Source organism: Neopsephotus bourkii, unplaced genomic scaffold (genome assembly GCF_033783945.1).
Source record: "Neopsephotus bourkii isolate Nb327-2 ecotype Australia unplaced genomic scaffold, CSIRO-AGI_Nbou_v1 NB_1350, whole genome shotgun sequence".
In the NCBI taxonomy this organism is placed as follows: Eukaryota; Metazoa; Chordata; class Aves; order Psittaciformes; family Psittacidae; genus Neopsephotus; species Neopsephotus bourkii.
The window spans coordinates 2,614,962-2,633,936 of NW_026901829.1; the positions used below are offsets into that span (position 1 = coordinate 2,614,962).

Genomic DNA, 18,975 nt, shown 5'->3' on the forward strand with positions numbered 1-18,975 from the left:
GTTTATGCTCACTGATTTCAAGTTAATGAGAAGGGTATTTAAATAAAAAGTAATATAATGCTCTGTAAAGTAAAGCTGCTAATCTGATTTAGGTTGTTTCATTTCCAGCTCCACGATTCTTCGTTGTCAGTCAGTAGCCTTGTTGAAGGCTATGTGTCCCTTGGCTTTTTGGGATACTTTTTGTTGTCAGAAATTGATATCAATAGCACTCATGCAAAGAGCCCACTAACACTCCAATAATAGAAAGTACACATGAAATAAAGCAGATTTAAAAACCATCAAGACAATGCATTTTTTTCATTTATTCAAATCTTCTGCAGGAAGTAAACACTGAAAGATTTAAAAAAACTTCACACTGCAGTATGTACAGTTTTGTGACATCACATGAGGAAATTAATTTCTAATAAAAATGAGACCAGTTAGATAAATTACTGAAGACACATCACAATAAAACTGGTTGTGGTAAAATCCCGAAGTCTTATGTATGGCAACGAAAATCGATATTCCTTTGTTTCACAGGGATGGAACAGTCCTGGTACAATATTTCTGTTATGCAAAATGGAGTCCTGAACTTACATGACTGGTTACAGTTGTATGAGTACTTCATGTTTTAAAAGTAGTTTTGCGTTTCTGTTTTTCTTTTTTCCCCAGACCCTTTTGATTTGAAGCACATTCTTTCACAAAGCTAAAATACCACAGCAGAAGTCATGTCCAGAAGTGGAATACTGTTGCATTTTGAACTGACCTGACTTGTTAAGACATATTTTTTTTGCCAACGCACAGATGCACAGGGTCCCCCATGCACTTTTCATGCAGCAGGTAATCACAACTTTAAATAAAAGTATTTTTCTATACATTCTTCCAGACTTGCAACTGTATACATACATGCAAAAGTTTTTAAACCTATGTGATCATATTTACACTTATACATGGAATATACATAACAAAAAAGATTAAAAGGTTTTTGTTTGTTTTTTTTTCCTTTGCATTAGAACAATACAAAATATGTATTTTTCATTAAGGAAATCGCTATTTACATCACCTTTTAAAAACCAATTTCAACATATTATAGGTGTAACAAGTCAATATATTTACATTATATATAAATATATATAATATATACTTACCAGTTTACCCCTCTGCAAGATGTGGCAGAGAACAAACTGGTAATATCATGTCACTGACGTCAATGAGAGCTGTAATACTTTCACCAACATTTAACAGGGAAAATTTAAACCATTCATTTCTTTCTTTTAAAAACATTTGTAAATTAAAAATTTAAAAACATTATTAAGAGAAATGGCTAAGAAAAGTGAAAATTATGGCTAAATTCCCTTTTGATCTTGTAATGTTTATAAACCTCTCAAACTGAGCCACTCAGTTATGCAGTATCAGTAGAGAAGCCCTCCAGCAAAACACCTCTGATTCTGTGGTCATATGTTACACCTTTTTCTCAAACTTTGGCAAAGGAGACACTAGAAATCTGGTTATCTTAGTCCCATACACTTCCCTCTAGAAAGAAAAGGCATATCTGCATAGCAATTGCAAGTCCATCCCCCAATCTAGCTAGCTTGAGTGCTACACCACCACAGCAGTTGAAATAGCACGAGTCTGTAGACACCCCTCGAGCATGGCATCGGGCACTTAGCACCCCAACTGCTACTGCAACCATTCCCAGTTAAGCGAACTTCCACTGCTTCACGAGGTGGAGGCAGCTTTCCACAGCAGTCTCACCCAGCTACAACTGGGATGTCTTCTCTCCTCCCTTCCTTCTCCTTAGACGGTGAGATCCCACAACACCACCCATCAATCCTGCACCTCTTCGCCTACACAGCTACTGCTGCCAATGTCTGGCAAGGCCCCATTTTTCTTCAAGTCTATAGTCTAAATACCTAGCTGACACTTCTGCCTTCCAAGTTTGCAAAGCTGTCTTTTGAAGCTTCCACTCCCACAGACTGGGGAATCATACTGGGGACAGCTGAAATGCATATCCTAGCAGCAAATGTCTACTGAACCAAGTAGACAGGAGTTGCCAAAAATACTACGCATTACTCAACAGATGACCTTGGTCTGTCATTCATCTACAGAGATGGGTGGAAATTGAGGATCTTTGAGTTGCTTGGGAAAACACAGCTAGCTCTACCAGTCCATCTGCTGGTGCAACAAAACCCCCCCTCTTCTGAAGGGAAAAGTCCCCAAGGAAAATAATTGTGGCTCCTTTTCACTCACCCATGTTACAAGATAAAAAATGACTAAAGAGCCTTTGGTCCTCAGGTTTAAAGGCTGTAAATGTAAATGGGGTAGAGCTCTCTTCTGTAGGCAGGGGTAACTGTTACTGGAGACTTTCATATAGAAGACTGTTGTCTTAGCAGCTGACTGAAGAGCATTCAGTTGGCATGTTCTACCCTCTCTCTCTCTCAACAGCCTCATCATTACCTTACATGCTGCTTGAGATTGCAGTGTCTACAAGAGGTAAGATTTTTCCATGAACAGCATGTCCTAAACTTAAAATTCTTGTGTATTATAAGTTTACTGACGTCTGTGAGAATGGTAATACCTTTCATTAACATCACCTGAAAAGAAAGCTAAATCATTAACCGGTCAAACTGTTAACATTTTAACTTAAATGTTTTATAAAACTTTAAAAACTAAATGTTCAAAAGTATATATTACAACAATAGACTACCATAGAATAAATACATAGGTAAGCACACTCCTAGACTCCGATATTACTTTATGTTAGGGTTAGACTCTCCTCCTTACTTTTCGTCTCAACTTCGTTTTGATGAGGCTTTTCTAACCAGATTTTTTTCACATCTATTCAAGCTGTTTTTTTCTGCGGAGCCCTTCAAATAAATTATAGCCCTGTATTTACTCTGGGGACCATCTATTATTCTATATTGTATATATTTCCTAGCTATATACATGTTGTTTCAAGAAAAATAATCAATTAAGACTTTAAGAGACATTTAATGGATGGAACAAATACCATCTTTTTAATATTTCTGCTGGGTTGACTCATATAAAAAGAATTCAGTTCACTGTCAATCCAAAATATACTTTATCTTGTTAATGACTATTCTATGAGACATCTGAATTGTCACTGGGCCACTTATAAATGCAGTATTAAAGACAAATAAAATTTTATTTTTATATTATACTTCGGACAATGACATTCAAAATGATGCTAGATTTGTGTGAAGGTTTTAAAATATAAATCTTCTTTGTACAGCCCATTAATATATTACGCTTCACCCAAATAACATAAAAATATATCTTTAAATTGCTCCATTATTTCTTATATAAACCAGGGGGAATGTTTTATATCTAATACTGACAAATATTTGTGTTCCCTAAAAGAAGCTATCCCCTGGAGGGGCAAAACAGAATAGTGGTGCATTTTCCAGCTGGCAGGGAGGAGAAATCCCTTTCTGTAGAGACTGCACTGGGAAGAGGAGAAACTGATCCCTGGGAGAGGATGAGAGGGGACAACAGCTCACTCTGTCTCAACAAGCCAGGAGTCTGGGAAAAGGATCTCTGAAACCAAACCAGAAGGAAAAAGAGCAAAATGCCCTGTCATTCACCCCTGCTATGCAAACATGAGATGGACAGAAACAGCAGTTTTGTCATGTCATCAGCTCTCAATGGTAAGACCAGTCAAAATTAAAACAGATTGTAGCTTTTATTATCTGTGCAAGCCAACTACTTAACTGCCTGCCGATAGCATGGGGGATTATCAGTGAAATTAGAAGCTACAGGGAACACTTTTTTTTCCAGGGGAGTAAAAAGTTCAGCAGAACTTATGGTTGCCAATAATGCATGCAATTTAGAGGAACTGGATTTTGTCCTCCTCCTCCCCCATGAGAAATAAAGGCTGCAAATGGAGTTAACACTTGACAGCATTAACAGGAAAGCAGAGCAGCATGGCTCTTCCCTTGCCAGCAATTCCTTTAAGGTGTCTCAGCTCTGACCGCAATTTTCAGTTACTCCCATCTCAGGCTAATATTGCCAGATGTTACAAATCACAGCACAGGTGGGGATTGAGGAAAAGGGCAGAGGAGGATTTCTCAGACGTGTCCCACTATCCATTACAGAACATGACAAAACCACAATTTTATCCTCAGTGCAACCAGAAAAATTATTTGAAAACCAGGTTTTCTGCAGTGATGGGGTAGTGCATTAAACCATGCATCAGCTGTTCAGAGAGCAATAAATATTGGCAGAATATGGATTCTTTTCCCTGGTTGTAGGAAGAGGCCAACACATTTTTCATTAAAATCCTATTCCATCTTTGAGTGGAAGCCTGAAGTGATGCTTTAGCACAGTTAGTAGTGCTCAGCAGGGGAAGCAGGATGGTGCTAAACAGACATTTCATTTCACAAACTTCCCACCATTTTCCTCACTAAATATTTGCAACTAAGCTTTCTTAACTGTACTACCCCAACAGGCATTTTGGCTTTCCCCTTTTAACCAGGAAACTGACAGGAATGTGTCGACAAAAGGACTCATGCAGTACTTGCATGGCCTATGAAAATCTGCCTTTTGTATAAAAACCTAGAAAAGTCCCTTGATCATAATTAGTAACTCATAACTATGGCTAAAAATTTGGAGGATGGCATTTATCAAGAGCAGGGCAAGGAAGAAAAATAGATTTTACACCACTATTCCATCAGGACCACAAACAAGATTTAAAAATAACATAAAAATTTTGGGAGCACTAAAAAAACACATTTCAGTGCATTTCATTTATTAACACTGACACAGGTTTTCCAATATGATGAGCTAATACCTTGGACAGACTGCTCCTTTTCTTAAAAGTTATTCTTAAAATTTCACAAAACATATTAAACATTCAAAAAAAAAAAAAAAAAAAGGAAGAAAAAACAACCCGTACACTATCTCTATGCTCAGGCTTCCAAAAAATAAGGATTATTTTACAGAGAGGGAGGAAATGCAGCATTACCACCGCCTAGGCTGTATGCTTACACTTTATGTTATGCCAAAAACTTGCAGATCCAAATAAGACTGATCAAAAAGTACTCATAACTTAATCTGATACATACAGAAATGTCTTGTACAAATTACAACCTTTCTAGTTTCCTTGTGACCATCTACTGTAAAGCAAATTTTATCTACATGTATTTTAAATAACATCACCAGAAAAATAAAAAGTTTAGCAAATGAAAATATGTTTCAATTAGACCATGCTTTTCTAAAATCATGCTCAATTTATACAGTAGTCAAGTTCGTACTCATTTTTATGTTTTCTTTTTTCTTTTTTTTTTTTTAAACAAAGATTCAAAACCACTGATTGTAAACTCACTGAGGAGGCTGTAGTTTATTCTGGCTCTTTTTTGATTGTTCGCACTTTTTCCAGAAGTCCATGCACTTCTCCATTCACAGCATGCTGATGAGTGGTCTTACTCCCTATATGGCTGTTGTAAGGGCTTCTTAAGTTAGTAAAAGGAGTTTTAAGCTCTGCATCAGATATCAACTCCTCTTTGATGGTAACATGAGTTGAGCTATCAGCAAATGAAGGTCCATTCCAAATTTCTTTGTCATGTGCTTCTTGGCTACTAACAGAGTTGCCGCCTTTCTGTAACATATAGTACAATATTGGATTGCTTTTGGTCAGTCTTGGAGAGTCTTTTTCGTAATCATTCTTGTCCATACCTGTGATTACCCATCTGATGGGCCCTTTTTCACTGGGCATGGGACACACGCTAAACTGGTCAGACTCGAGTCTAGATACTGTACTCCCCAAATGATCAGGGAAGGGGGAACCAGCAGGACTTTTTACTGTTACAGGATACTGAAATGTTCTATGATCTACACAATTGTTCTGTTGCACAGGGCTTCCCATTAATGCATTTACTGATGAAATGCTGAATTCAGGTTTATTAATTGTTGCACTGGTTTTGTTTCCTTTTTTCTTGCCCTCAGCTAGTATGTGATTCCTATGTTGTGACAGATCTCTCTCACAGTTTTCTGAGAGAAGCAGCTGTTTCAACACATTAAAGCCTTTACTATCTCTAGACCAACTCCTATTTTCACTTTCATTACTTGAACTGTGACTTACAGTGTATTTAAATTCAGCATCACTTCTGTTGAATTTCAGTTCTTGCTGGTTAAGCAAAGGCCCATACAGTGCCTCGGTAGGAGAAGCGTGATTGTTTGCAGCATCAGACATATTACTTTTCATCTTTTTTAATGGGCTTTCCAAAGGCTCAGCATGAAGCTTCCTCTTCTTCGGTACTGTGCAAAGACTCTTTGATTCAAGGTGTGTCAACTCATTGTTTCGGTGACTTCTGTCCAGCTCATCCGCAGGGTAACTGTCTGGATTCTGCCTCAGCAACCTACTTAGTAGGCCGTTTTTGGAAAAAGAGAAATCTTGAGGTGAAATCGGCTCAGATTTCAACTCTTTAGATGCTGGAGAAGTAGCTGCATTTCTCTGCAGTGAATGTACAAATCCTTGAAACGCGTTATCCTTGCCATCTCTTAATTGTTGTGCATTTGAATTATAAGGAATATTTGATTCTTCAGATGGTTCAGTTTTTATTTTCACTGTCAATATTTGCTCATTCAAAGCCTTATCTGTCTGTTCTTGAGAACTTTCATCTCTTAAAAGCATCCTCTCTTTCTTTTCACTTTTACCTTTACTGGGAGTTCCCAGAAGCAGCTGAAGGACAGTGCGCCTTTCAAGGAGATTTTCTATTTCTGAACCTGGAAGTCCTTGTTCAGCAGGTGCAGGCTGACAACTGAATATTTTGTTATTTTCTTCATGCGTACCCAATTTATTTGTAAGCAGAGGGCTGTTCAATCTATCAATCAAGCCAACAGGTTTATCTGTGTTTCCTGCTAGCAGGTGTTTGCTAGCTGTTTGTTCTTCACTTGACATGGAAGTCTGCATGCCACACTGAGCAAGGTTCTGCAACAGTTTGCTGGCACTGAATGCTGAAGAGTTCTGGGGACTATCATTCCTGCTTAGCTTCGCTCCTTGAATTTCTTTGCTTTTGGAAAGGTCTATCAAATGTTTAGATGCGGGATTCACCAGTCTCTCTGGCTGGATGCTGCAGGCATACGGTGGTGAGCTACGCTTGATGGCTAACGATTGGTGTGAGAGATTTATAGGAGAATCTGCTTTTGTAGAAGCCAGCAAAGGGGGAGTGCTTAACGGAGTCATTCGACTTGCACTGGGACTGTCAGTAACTGGAGTCCTTTTACCAGTCTGTACAGTGAATTTTGCCACATCAGCTGCACTGTGTGGTCCCTGAGGGTCAGTAATCTTGTCTACATTTTCCTCACTCTTGTGTCCAAGTAACAGCTGAAGTAGTGTTACTTTCTGATGCGGATTCAGCTTAGAAGCTTTTGGAGTGTCTTTGTCTTCCTTGTTCTCTGGACAGGAAACTTTTGGATCCCAGTTATGAAGCAAGGATTGAGTCAGGTTATCCAGTGATGCAGGTGGACCTGCATCTGGTTTATCTGTCCTCTGTTTAAAAGATAGGTCTATAGGAAGACAGTTAGAATGGGAGCTTTCATCATCACTGCTGTCGTCCTCTGTAAAACTAGGATTGTTGTCTGAATATTCATCAATAGTTGTTGGTGTGCTGCCATCTTCAAAATTGCTGGCTCTCTCACTCTGTTCACGCCCTTTCATGTGTTTGGTGGTATTCTGGCTTTTCAGCAGATGCAAGAGCAAACTGTTGCTGGGAGAGGTTTTCAGATTACTTCTTTCCAAAGTACTTTTGTATCCCCCAGTTTTGGGAGATGAATGCATGACTGAACTCTGAAATGGTGCCATATTGCTTTTGCTAGATACTGGTTTGGTTGGTGATCCTGTTTGACCATTGAGATGGCTTGTCATTCCTTTTGCTAAACCAAACTGTCCAATATCTTTCTGAGTGCTTTCCTGTAATCTGGCCATAGCTGCAAGTCTCTCACTTGCTATTTGATTTGCATTTTGTGCTTTTAAAGCATGTTCCCTGGAGTATTGCTGCAAGTGAGCTTCACTCGAAAGGAGTAAAGCTAGCTGGCTGCATGCTACGCTGGGCTTCGGTGAAGCAGCAGGACTAGATCGTTTCTCTACCATGCTTGCAACAGCTTGCAATCTTGCAGCACATGAGAGTGGCTCATTTATCACTTTAGGTCCGCTCTGCACCGCATGAGGAGATTCGATAAACCTCTCTTTGGGCAGGTTCTTCGTTATATCAGGCAGGCTGTTGTCCAGCTTCTGATCTTTTGCTTTGCTCTTCTTCAGTAGAGTCTTCAGGTGACTGGATGCAACACCATAGCACCTTAAATCTTTCTCCACTTGTAAAGAATCATGGTTAAGGGAATACCCTTGCTCCTTAAGGCTCTGCCTAATCTGCTGTGACAGAGCAACACTCTGCAGCCTAGAGCTGAATGACTGAAGCAAAGAGGCAAGTAATGTGCTATCCTGTTTGCCTTTAGGCACACTTTCAACCATGCCAGCTAACAAAGCTTCCTTTTTTCCATCTAAATCCACAATGGAATCAGACAACCGCCTTCTCTTTGCTGCATTCCAGTCTTCTGAAGACTGCAACAGTCTTGCCTTTTTGAGGTGCAGCATGCCAGATCCCCGATATGTATTTGTGTTAAGAGCTGGACCATTACTTTGACAGCTGGGGAATATATTTCCAGAAATATTAAAGTTTTGATTCTCCCCACTATGCCCAGTAGACTTTTTGTCAACTGCAGTACCTGAGCCTCCTGCTGCTTGATGCATTAGTAATCCCTCTAGGTAAGTTAGAACAACAGAATCCTGGTGCATCTCAGAGCCAAGCTCTTCTCCATGAGTCATGTTCAACAAAAGTTTCCAAAAGGGCTCTGGCTCTATTCACTTCAAAGACTAGTTCTGTAGCTGAATCAAGACGCAGAGTTAGGAAATAATAGGTAGATGTCTACAGTGCTTTCTCACAGACTTTCAGAATCAGTACAAAACATCATATCCCAAGCAGGCTTCTTCCGGTATATACTGTTTGATGAGTCAGGTTTCCAATCATATCAATCTGCTGTTATCTAGAATATTTACGAAAGTTGTCCAGGAGGAGCACTCAAAATGTGGTTCCACAGTAATCAAGTTCCACTAAGTATTTGCCACTTTCTTTCTCCTGGAAGCCAGCTTGTTTTTCATCTTTTTCCATCTCCACCAAGCACATAAAATTTCTAAGTGGAAAAAAAAAAAGAAAAGAAAAAAAAAACAGAAATAGAAGATTTAGGATAAGACTTTTTTTTAATCTACAAAACAAACAACAAAACACATTGTCTTAGACAGAGATTAAGCATATATAGAGCAATAAATATCCACATTCCAGAATAAATGAAAAATTAAGTAATGGAAAAAGTCTACGGTAACTAGTTTAAAAAACTTTGTGAGAGAAAATTTTATACAAAAATTAAGTTTAATTATCAAAAGCACAGCTACTACAAGTATTCACCAAATTTATTTACCCTACAGCTCAAAATATGGAACAAGATGAAAGGAAAATCTTAAATCACTATAATTTTTGACAAAAATTGTGCTGGATTATACTTCACGCTTGCATCAATATTTCTTCTTACAATGTAATATTTATCCTATTACACAGGATATGTAGACTATCACCCTAAAAGAGAATTAATGGGAAGAGGCTTGCCTAAAATTAATATTTAGGACAAATCTGTATTTGAATAACAGGCTATTAGAGCTCTCAGTCACAGATTCCATCAGTAATGGAGAAACTGTGAAGGGAAGGATAGTAAAACTGAAAAAATCAACAGCAGTTTTCTTGGCACCTTTCTAGTGAACTTAAATGGTATCAACACAAAGCTGTTTGCTTGTTTATTTTGTTTGTGCTTTGGAGAAAATGTTCAGAAGCAATTCATCCTCATGTTAAGAATTTGCTATTTAAGATTTACTGTGTGATGCAGCCAGTGATAAATTGCTTTACAACCTGGACGGGATGGGGTTGTAGCTGGGCTTGCCTCAGTGGGACAGCACTCCGGAATTGATGAAGACTGGGAGGCCTCCTGTAATCCTAGGGTGAAATCGGTGTGCTCGGCTCGCTCCCTGAAATGTCTGTACGCCAATGCGCGCAGCATGGGAAATAAGCAGGAGGAGCTAGAAACCTGTGTTAAGTCAGGAGATTATGATCTGGTGGCAATTACAGAGACGTGGTGGGACAGCTCACATGACTGGAATATAGTCATGGAGGGCTATGTCCTTTTCAGGAAAGACAGGCCAGCCAGGTGGGGTGGTGGGGTTGCTCTTTATGCGCGAGAGCAGCTACAATGCGTTGAGTTCTGTCCGGGGACAGATGATGAGCGAGTTGAGAATCTGTGGGTGAGAATTAAGGGGCAGGCTGGCAGGGGCGATACTGTTGTGGGGGTCTGTTACAGGCCACCGGATCAGGGTGAGGAAGTTGACGAGGCCTTCTACAGGCAGCTGAGAGCGGCCTCACAGTCACAGGCCGTGGTCGTCGTGGGGGATTTTAACTTCCCTGATGTTTGCTGGAAGGACTGCTCGGCAACCCAGCCGCAGTCCAGGAGGTTCCTCCAGTGTATGGATGATAACTTCCTCATGCAAATGGTGGATGAGCCAACCAGGAGAGGTGTGCTGCTGGATCTCATCCTCACTAACAAGGAGGGTCTGGTTGAAGGAGTGAAGGTTGAGGGCTGCCTTGGTTGCAGCGACCACGAGATGGTGGAATTCAGGATCTTGTGTGGTAGGGTCAGTAGAATAGCAAGTAGAATCGCAACCCTGGACTTTAGCAGGGCAAACTTTGGCCTCTTCAAGCGATTGCTAGGGGAAATCCCGTGGGCTAGGCTGCTTGAAGGGAAAGGGGCCCAAGATAGTTGGTTGACGTTCAAGGACTGCTTTTTCCGAGCTCAAGATCGGAGCATCCCGACACGTAGGAAGTCAAGGAAGAGGGTCAGGAGACCTGCGTGGCTAAATAGGGAATTGCTCGGTATGCTCAAGTGGAAGAGGAGAGTTTACAGGTCATGGAAAGAAGGGCTGGCCAATTGGGAAGAATATAAGGCTGCTGCTAGAGGATGTAGGAAAGCTGCTAGGATGGCTAAGGCCTCCTTGGAATTAAAGCTGGCGAGAGGGGTCAAGGACAGCAGAAAGAGCTTTTTCAAATACATGGCAGGTAAAACTAACACCAGAGGCAATGTAGGCCCGCTGATGAACGGGATGGGTGCCCTGGTGACAGAAGATACAGAGATGGCAGAGTTACTGAATGACTTCTTTGTCTCTGTGTACTCTGCCGGAGGCAGTCCTGAAGAGCCCTGTACCGCTGAGACCTCGGATGAAGATAGGTCAACGGAGCGGTCTGCCTTAGTCGATGAGGAATGGGTTAAAGACCAGTTGAGCAATCTGGACATCCATAAATCCATGGGTCCAGATGGGATGCACCCGCGGGTGCTGAGGGAACTGGCGGAGGTCATTGCTAGACCGCTCTCCATCATCTTTACCAAGTCTTGGGAAACGGGAGAGGTGCCTGAGGACTGGAGGAAAGCAAATGTCACTCCTGTCTTCAAAAAGGGCAAGAAGGAGGACCCGGGTAACTATAGACCGGTTAGCCTCACCTCCGTTCCTGGGAAAGTGATGGAACACCTTGTCCTTGGTGCCATCTTAAGGCATATCAAGGATAAGAGGGTTATGAGGGGCAGTCAACATGGCTTCACCAAGGGGAAGTCGTGCTTGACCAATCTTGTAGCCTTTTATGAGGAAATAACACGGTGGATGGATGATGGTAGAGCGGTGGATGTGGTCTACCTCGACTTCAGCAAAGCGTTTGACATGGTCTCCCACAGCATCCTTGCGGCTAAATTGAGGAAGTGTGGTCTGGATGATAGGGTAGTGAGGTGGACTGTGAACTGGCTGAAGGAGAGAAGCCAAGAGAGTTGTAGTCTATGGGGCGGAGTCTAGTTGGAGGCCTGTATCTAGTGGAGTGCCTCAAGGGTCGGTACTGGGACCAGTATTATTTAATATATTCATCAACGATTTAGATGAGGGAATTGAGTGTACTATCAGCAAGTTTGCTGATGACACTAAGCTGGGAGGAGTGGCCGAGACGCCAGAAGGCTGTGCTGCCATCCAGAGAGACCTGGACAGGCTGGAGAGTTGGGCGGGGAATAACTTGATGAAATATAACAAGGGAAAGTGTAGAGTCCTGCATCTGGGCAGGAACAACCCCAGGTTCCAGTATAGGCTGGGGAACGACCTGTTAGAGAGCAGTGTAGGGGAGAGGGATCTGGGGGTCCTGGTGGACGACAGGGTGACCATGAGCCGACACTGTGCCCTTGTGGCCAAGAAGGCCAATGGCATCCTGGGGTGTATTAGAAGGGGGGTGGTTAGTAGGTCGAGAGAGGTCCTCCTTCCCCTCTACTCTGCCCTGGTTAGACCTCATCTGGAATATTGTGTCCAGTTCTGGGCCCCTCAGTTTAAAAAGGACAGGGACCTGCTGGAGAGAGTCCAGCGCAGGGCAACTAAGATGATTAAGGGAGTGGAGCATCTCCCTTATGAGGAAAGACTGAGGGAGCTGGGTCTCTATAGTTTGGAGAAGAGGAGATTGAGGGGTGAGCTTATTAGTGTATATAAATATATAAAGGGGGAGTGTCACGAGGATGGAGCCAGGCTCTTCTCAGTGGCAAACAATGAAAGGACAAGGGGTAATGGATACAAATTGGAGCACAAGAGGTTCCACTTAAACCTGAGAAGAAACTTCTTCTCAGTGAGGGTGACGGAGCACGGAACAGGCTGCCCAGGGAGGTTGTGGAATCTCCTTCTTTGGAGACATTCAAAACCCGCCTGGACACGTTCCTGTGTAACCTTATCTAGGTGTTCCTGCTCCGGCAGGGGGATTGGACTAGATGATCTTTTGAGGTCCCTTCCAATCTCTAACATACTGTGATACTGTGATACTGTGAACCGAACAGGCAGCATCATATATATGAATACATTTTTGTTTGGCACATAAATAATATTGCTGAAAGTAGAAACCAAGTTGTCACTGCTTTCCAGAACTATCTAGTAATGCAAAATCTAGCATGATAGCACAGCAGGGAGGAAATCTGGTTTTTTACAACTCCCAGCTACCACAAGTCATTAGAATAATCATGTGAGGGGAGTGGTGAAAAGAATGCTTATGTTCCTGTTATAACATAAATCCTGGTATTAAAATCCTCCCTTCACCAGAGGATTTTTAGCTTCACATTCTTTCTGTGTATTAAATATATAATGATAAATGAAAAAACAAAACAGGTCTTCCTTGAAGTCTTGTTATTTTCGATTGTAGTCAATACTTTTTTTTCTTGGATGGGGCAGTATGCCATAAAAAGCTGTTTTAAAAAACACAACAGTGGCATTTATGTTAGATGCATCTCCAGTTTTAGTTATATTACTGGTCAATGGTAGGATAAACAGTTCAGTCACCACAGTACAAGACTGAGATCATTGCCCCACACACTCCTTCACTCATTCAGTTCTAAATTCACAAAGATTCAACATGATCAGAGCCAAGAGTCTTTCCACATTTATAACTCTGCAATTAACTTTCACAGACTAAAAGTCCACTGAAAACTTGTATTTACAAGTTTTTAAAGTATGTACACAGATGAAATCCTTGCCTCCTTAAAATGAATGAATATTTTACGATTGATTTCCAGAAGCCATTTTTAAATTTGAAAACTACAGGCAATTAGAAGTCAGAAAAATAGAAGATCTGAAAGGAGTAAAGAATCAGGAGACATGTAAGTAGCCATAATGCCAATAGCCCATATAATCCCCTCTGCAAAGAATCCCTTACTAGATTTTAAGTAATTTAGAGACTTTAAAAACTAAGCAATATTAAAAAAAACCCCAAACAAACAAATCCCAATCAAACAAACAGAAAAAACAAACCAAAATCCAAATCCACTTAAAACAGCAACATGAAGTTGTAGTGTAAACGTGTATACCCATTTACCTAAATATCAGATGAAAAGATGGTAGCTATTGCTGGGGTCTCAGTACCTCTCTCAGACATACATGTCTACATTAAGCATCATTTACCTGTAGAAGACACAATGTTCTTTCAAATATATAACTTAACACTTAAATGTGGATTTATCTAATTAAAAGTTACTCTTCCTACAAAAACTTATGCATCTCTGTGTGGGATTTTGTAGTTTCAACCCAAAACAGACAGAACAAATCCTTGTTACACTTTATTTGTGATGGAAAACCAAGTAGTAAATTTCAGGGTTTGAAGGCAATCTCATAACTAAGCACTTCCAGCCAGTTTTGAACCAAGTATGCTTTTCCTCCACTATTTGAAGAGTGGTCATGTGGAAACAAAAGCAGCTTTGGAAATTAATGTTTATCTGTACACCAAGGCAGCCATTGTTTAAAAACATACAGACTGTAGCAAAGAATTTCCCTAGACCCACTGAAATGTTAATAATATTTCTTGTTATTATTATTCTAGAAATTACCTGAACTGAAGAGGCAAAAAACGTGAAGAAATAAGGCAGAAGAGAAAGAAGCCATACATCAATAGATCTCCTATTTCCCACTAAAGGCTGAAGAAAACTTACTGCAATTAGCCTCTAACATCAGTCTCTAATATCTATGAATCTCTACACCTAAAAATTGTATTAATTGCCAATACTGTAACAAACTAAATTGATAAAGATAACATACTTTCTTGACCACGTAACTACTGCATATGCACTCTTTGCTGTTGCTTCAGCTCTCTTCTCCCAGATTTCTGCATCCTAACAAATAAATAAAGCACTTGTTTTGCAGAGGCTATTTGCAGAACCTCCAGGAGCATGCACTGATCACAGCTCATTAAGCCACGTTTACCTAGACAGAGCTAAAGCAGCCGCAGAAATTGCAGCACAAATGCTGTAACCTGGGGAGACACTCCCCAGGTGGAGCATACCATGGGAAATCAGTCCTTGCAGCCTTTTGAAAAGTGCCTAAGGAGAAACTGTGTGCCAAATAGGGGAGACAACAAAATACGAGAATGCACCCTGAACTGCATATGTCCAGACTATTAATTCTACTTTTGCAGTTGTTGGGGGTTTTCCTTTGATTGCAAACTAGATATACTCAGTCACCACAAAGATGTTAAAAGAATGATGGTACTAATATCCTTTGCTTACCATAAAGTATTATTGCTGCAAAAGATAGCAGTGTTTGAGAACACATGAACACATCTAACAGGTTAAACCACAGCAACCTCTGAGCCAATGGCTTTTTACTCCTGAAAATATTACTTTTTTTAGAGGATTCTTTTAATTAATGAACACCTCAACTGTAAAATCTAATTGGAGACTCTGAACAAACAGCATCTCCCTAGTTAAACCAACAGATATTCAGCTGCTGCCATTTAAGAAATTAAGATCAGTTTACAATTTAAACTAGCAAAATGACATCCACAAGACATTTTTCCAATATCCCAGACTAAGATTTCTAGTTAGATCCCTTTGCTAAATGGAACAGAGACACAGTAAATTAACAACACTAGACTAGCATTACTTGAGCAGGAGGGCTATACAGTCCAATGGAGATAACTCATAAAGCTTGTTATTGCCAGGGTGTCTTCGGTAGTCAAAATTCACAGTCTTACGAAAAAAGCTTACAGAAGCCATTAAGATTTTTGTTTAGGAAATCAGCAATGGCTAGAAGATTACCCACATGAAGACTTACTGAAAGAGGCTATCCAAAGTCATGAATGCTGGTAGAATGATTAATATAGTTCGAAATGTATATATATATATATATATATATACACATATATATACACATATATACACACACAGAGCTTAACTGCATTTCGGAGTTCTTTAATGACTATGAAACTCCCCTACTAATTTTATGTTCCATTTTTGAAATGAGTCAAAATGTGAATTTGTAGAGCTAAAATCAAACTGGTCTGTGAAATTAGAGTCTTTAGCTATTTAACAAATTCAGTGTTCTAATGGTTGGAAACTACTGGAAGAGCCAGAAAAAGTCTCTTACTGACTGACTTCCCATTCGCATATTCCCAAATGTAAAGGCTGCAGCCCACCGCATCAACCAATGGCTCTGACAGTCATTTTAATTACTACAGATTTGAGGAATGCAGTACAGTGATTACAGTGGCAGCTTGGGAACCAGGGGTCCAATTACTCACTGTGATGCAGACAGGCTCCCTGATTTCTGATTTTATTTTTCTATACTCTGTTTTCCCAGATGGAATAACAGATGCAAACTTCAGAAATATAATTGAGGATAAACATATTAAATGCTGTGTGTTGCTCAACAGCTTCAGTAAGTATGTAAAACATAGGATTTTAAGTGGTTCTCTATCCTTACAGCCACTTGCAGTGAACGGCTGCAGAGCACAATCAAGTTACGATCTCCATAGATGCACTGAAAACTGCAACAGAATCTTGCAGCAAACTAAACAAGTGGGGAAAATGAGGCTCCCTGTTCAGAATTATTTTGTTATTAAGCTCAATTTGCACTTTGATTTTAGCAAGCAGAAAGGATGTATTCAGGGTGGTGGTAGAAGCACTTCAGTTGGCTCTTTCTGTTAAAGTTATAAGAGGCCTGATCCAACAACCCAGGGTACCCAATCCACAGAGCTGCACAAATGTGCAGGTACTTCAATGGCACTTAAGCATGTGCATTAACAGAATCAAGTATTTAAGTGCTTTGCTAAATCCCCACTTTATAGCAGAAACCCATTGAGATGAATGGGGCAACTGAAACCTCTTCACAGTTTTGATTCAGGCTGTCAAGACATTTTGAAGGTTCCCTTTGCAAATGTAGCTTAAGAGACAACAACAACAAGAAACAAAACACACGCACACAAAAAACCAAACCAAACAAAAAAAAACCCAAACAAAACCAATAACCCAATGAAACCAAAAGTGATCTGATAGTGGATAGCAAAATTCACCAATAAAAGGGTGCATTCTTCCATGGTTGCACTTAGATGAACTTGGGAATCAACAAACCTTTTTTACACTGAATTAATTGGGAAAAAAAAAACCAACCAAACAAACAAACAAAAAAAAACCAACAAAACCCAAAACCCGAAACCCACCAAAAGACCCCAAGGATAAAAACCCCAAAACAAGCCATCAGGCTCCTCTCCTACAGTCATAGTATATCACTTTGAGAAAGCAAAAGCAGGCTTCCTTCCCAGAAGCTTGGCATGTTATTCACCCCTTTGTTAGCCCTACTGACTGACTCCAAAAGACATTTTAAACATGGAAAGGATAGCCTACTGCTTTTAAACAGCTATGTGAGGAGAGGCCACATAGCGAATCATGCTGAAGCCATCAGGAGCCCCGCTGCTGCCAGATTATTGGAGGGGATTCTAAGGCCCTGACGCCACCACAGAGGTGGCATCCCCATCATCCCAGGCAGGGGTGCTCCCTCCAGGCTGGTGCAGTCCTGATGCCTCTTGAACAGCATCGCTCACTCTACAAAATACCTCCTTTGGATAAGGCCAGGGTTAGCAACAGCCGCAGCTTCCAGGATAAATCCTGCACAAGTATACCAAACAGAAAACCCTTCTCCCTAAGGTTTTGCTAAGCTGTGTACTGCCAAATGCAGTCTTCATGTTCTTAAAAGATGTCTTAGACAACAGAATGGGGTGCTGGGTTTCTTTCAGTATTAGGGGAAAAAATGGGGCTGAGTAGAAAGGCACAGACAGAAACCAGCCCAATCAAAATCTGATGATTTTAACAGCTTGAGTGGTAGGATTTTGAAAAATACTACAGAAAACTGATTCCATAACACTTGACGCAATTGCTCAAAGAGCTGCAAAATCTATTGTTTTATGAAAGCAGACAAACCCAGAATAAGCGAGAAATCCTGTTATATAAAATTGACAGGAATGCAGAACCAACAGCAGAGCAGACATAAAAAAGTTCTTCCTGTGAGAGTAAGATTTGACAGACCACTGGACTGAAATGTTAGTGAACCAACAGCTGAATAGGGAAGAAAAAAACCCAGCTGTTCTGGCAGTAGACTATTTACATTGACGTTGGCTTTTAAGAGACTGTAAATGTAAATCCTAATTACTGTTGTTGTTAATCATGGCCCAAGAGGCACATAAGGAAGGGGAGGCTGTTCCTACATATTCTTTCTGGGGTGTGGAAAGGGGGATTCAGGCACCTCATCTCAGTAACCTTCTGCTCCTCAAATTTCATATGGGATTCCCTACAGTCCAGGAATCTGTGACTCACCCAGACCACGCAATACCACCTCACAGGGACAAGGAGCTTTGGGAGGATATGTACTACGTATCAAGGGGGAATACAGTATTTCCACAGTCTGCTTAAGCAAGGTGTGGAAATGTCAGAGAGATTTTCATACGTGCACAGAGAGCTTTTCAGGAAGGCAGCAAGGCACATTTGTACCCACGCGAGGAGCATTGCAGAAGTCAGAATGCCTCAAACTCAGCGGCAAAGCATTTTCAAGGGAAAAGACCAAAGTCTGAGCAGTGCTGGATACATCGCAGCTTTTACGCGACACTGAGGAAGCATGTCACAAAGGAATGCCCATCTAGCCCTGTCCCCCTGAGATGGGATAGCATGAGCACGAACTACAGCAAGAAAAGAGCGGTGGTGCTCAGAAAAACAGCTATGTCTGCACTGCAGACTGGCATGTACAGGAAAAAGCCAAGACAGCTCAACTGTGAGTAAGCCCAGCCTGGCAGCAAGGGAGCCCGTGGAGATTAGCCTGCCCCAAGAAGCAGGGTATTTCAACATAGCTCTGGTATGCCATGACTTGTCCAGTGACGGCACTCAACTCACGTCAGTACTTCTTGCGGAAAGCAGTGTGCAGCTTACACAAGGCCACAGGCAGACATTTCTGCCTAAGTTACATGTGCCTCATGCTCGTGAAGCTTACTTCACCAGCTTACCAGTAAGGAGGGGAAAAACAAGAAAGTATTGGTGGATAAGGGAAGAGCAACTGGTATCATC

At 40.9% G+C, this 18,975-nt stretch overlaps 1 protein-coding gene across 4 annotated transcripts in view; it reads right to left on the reverse strand.

The window, feature by feature from the left end:
- Nucleotides 1-287: 287 nt before the first annotated feature.
- The window catches only part of NRIP1 (nuclear receptor interacting protein 1), an 82,624-nt gene continuing 63,936 nt past the window's right edge, over nucleotides 288-18,975 (reverse strand). For all 4 annotated transcript variants that reach the window (XM_061366685.1, XM_061366684.1, XM_061366686.1 and 1 more), the window contains one exon: nucleotides 288-9,186. In XM_061366685.1, coding sequence (XP_061222669.1) covers nucleotides 5,339-8,821 — 3,483 coding nt within the window. In that variant the 5' untranslated portion in view covers nucleotides 8,822-9,186 and the 3' untranslated portion in view covers nucleotides 288-5,338. The remainder of the gene's footprint in view (nucleotides 9,187-18,975) is intronic.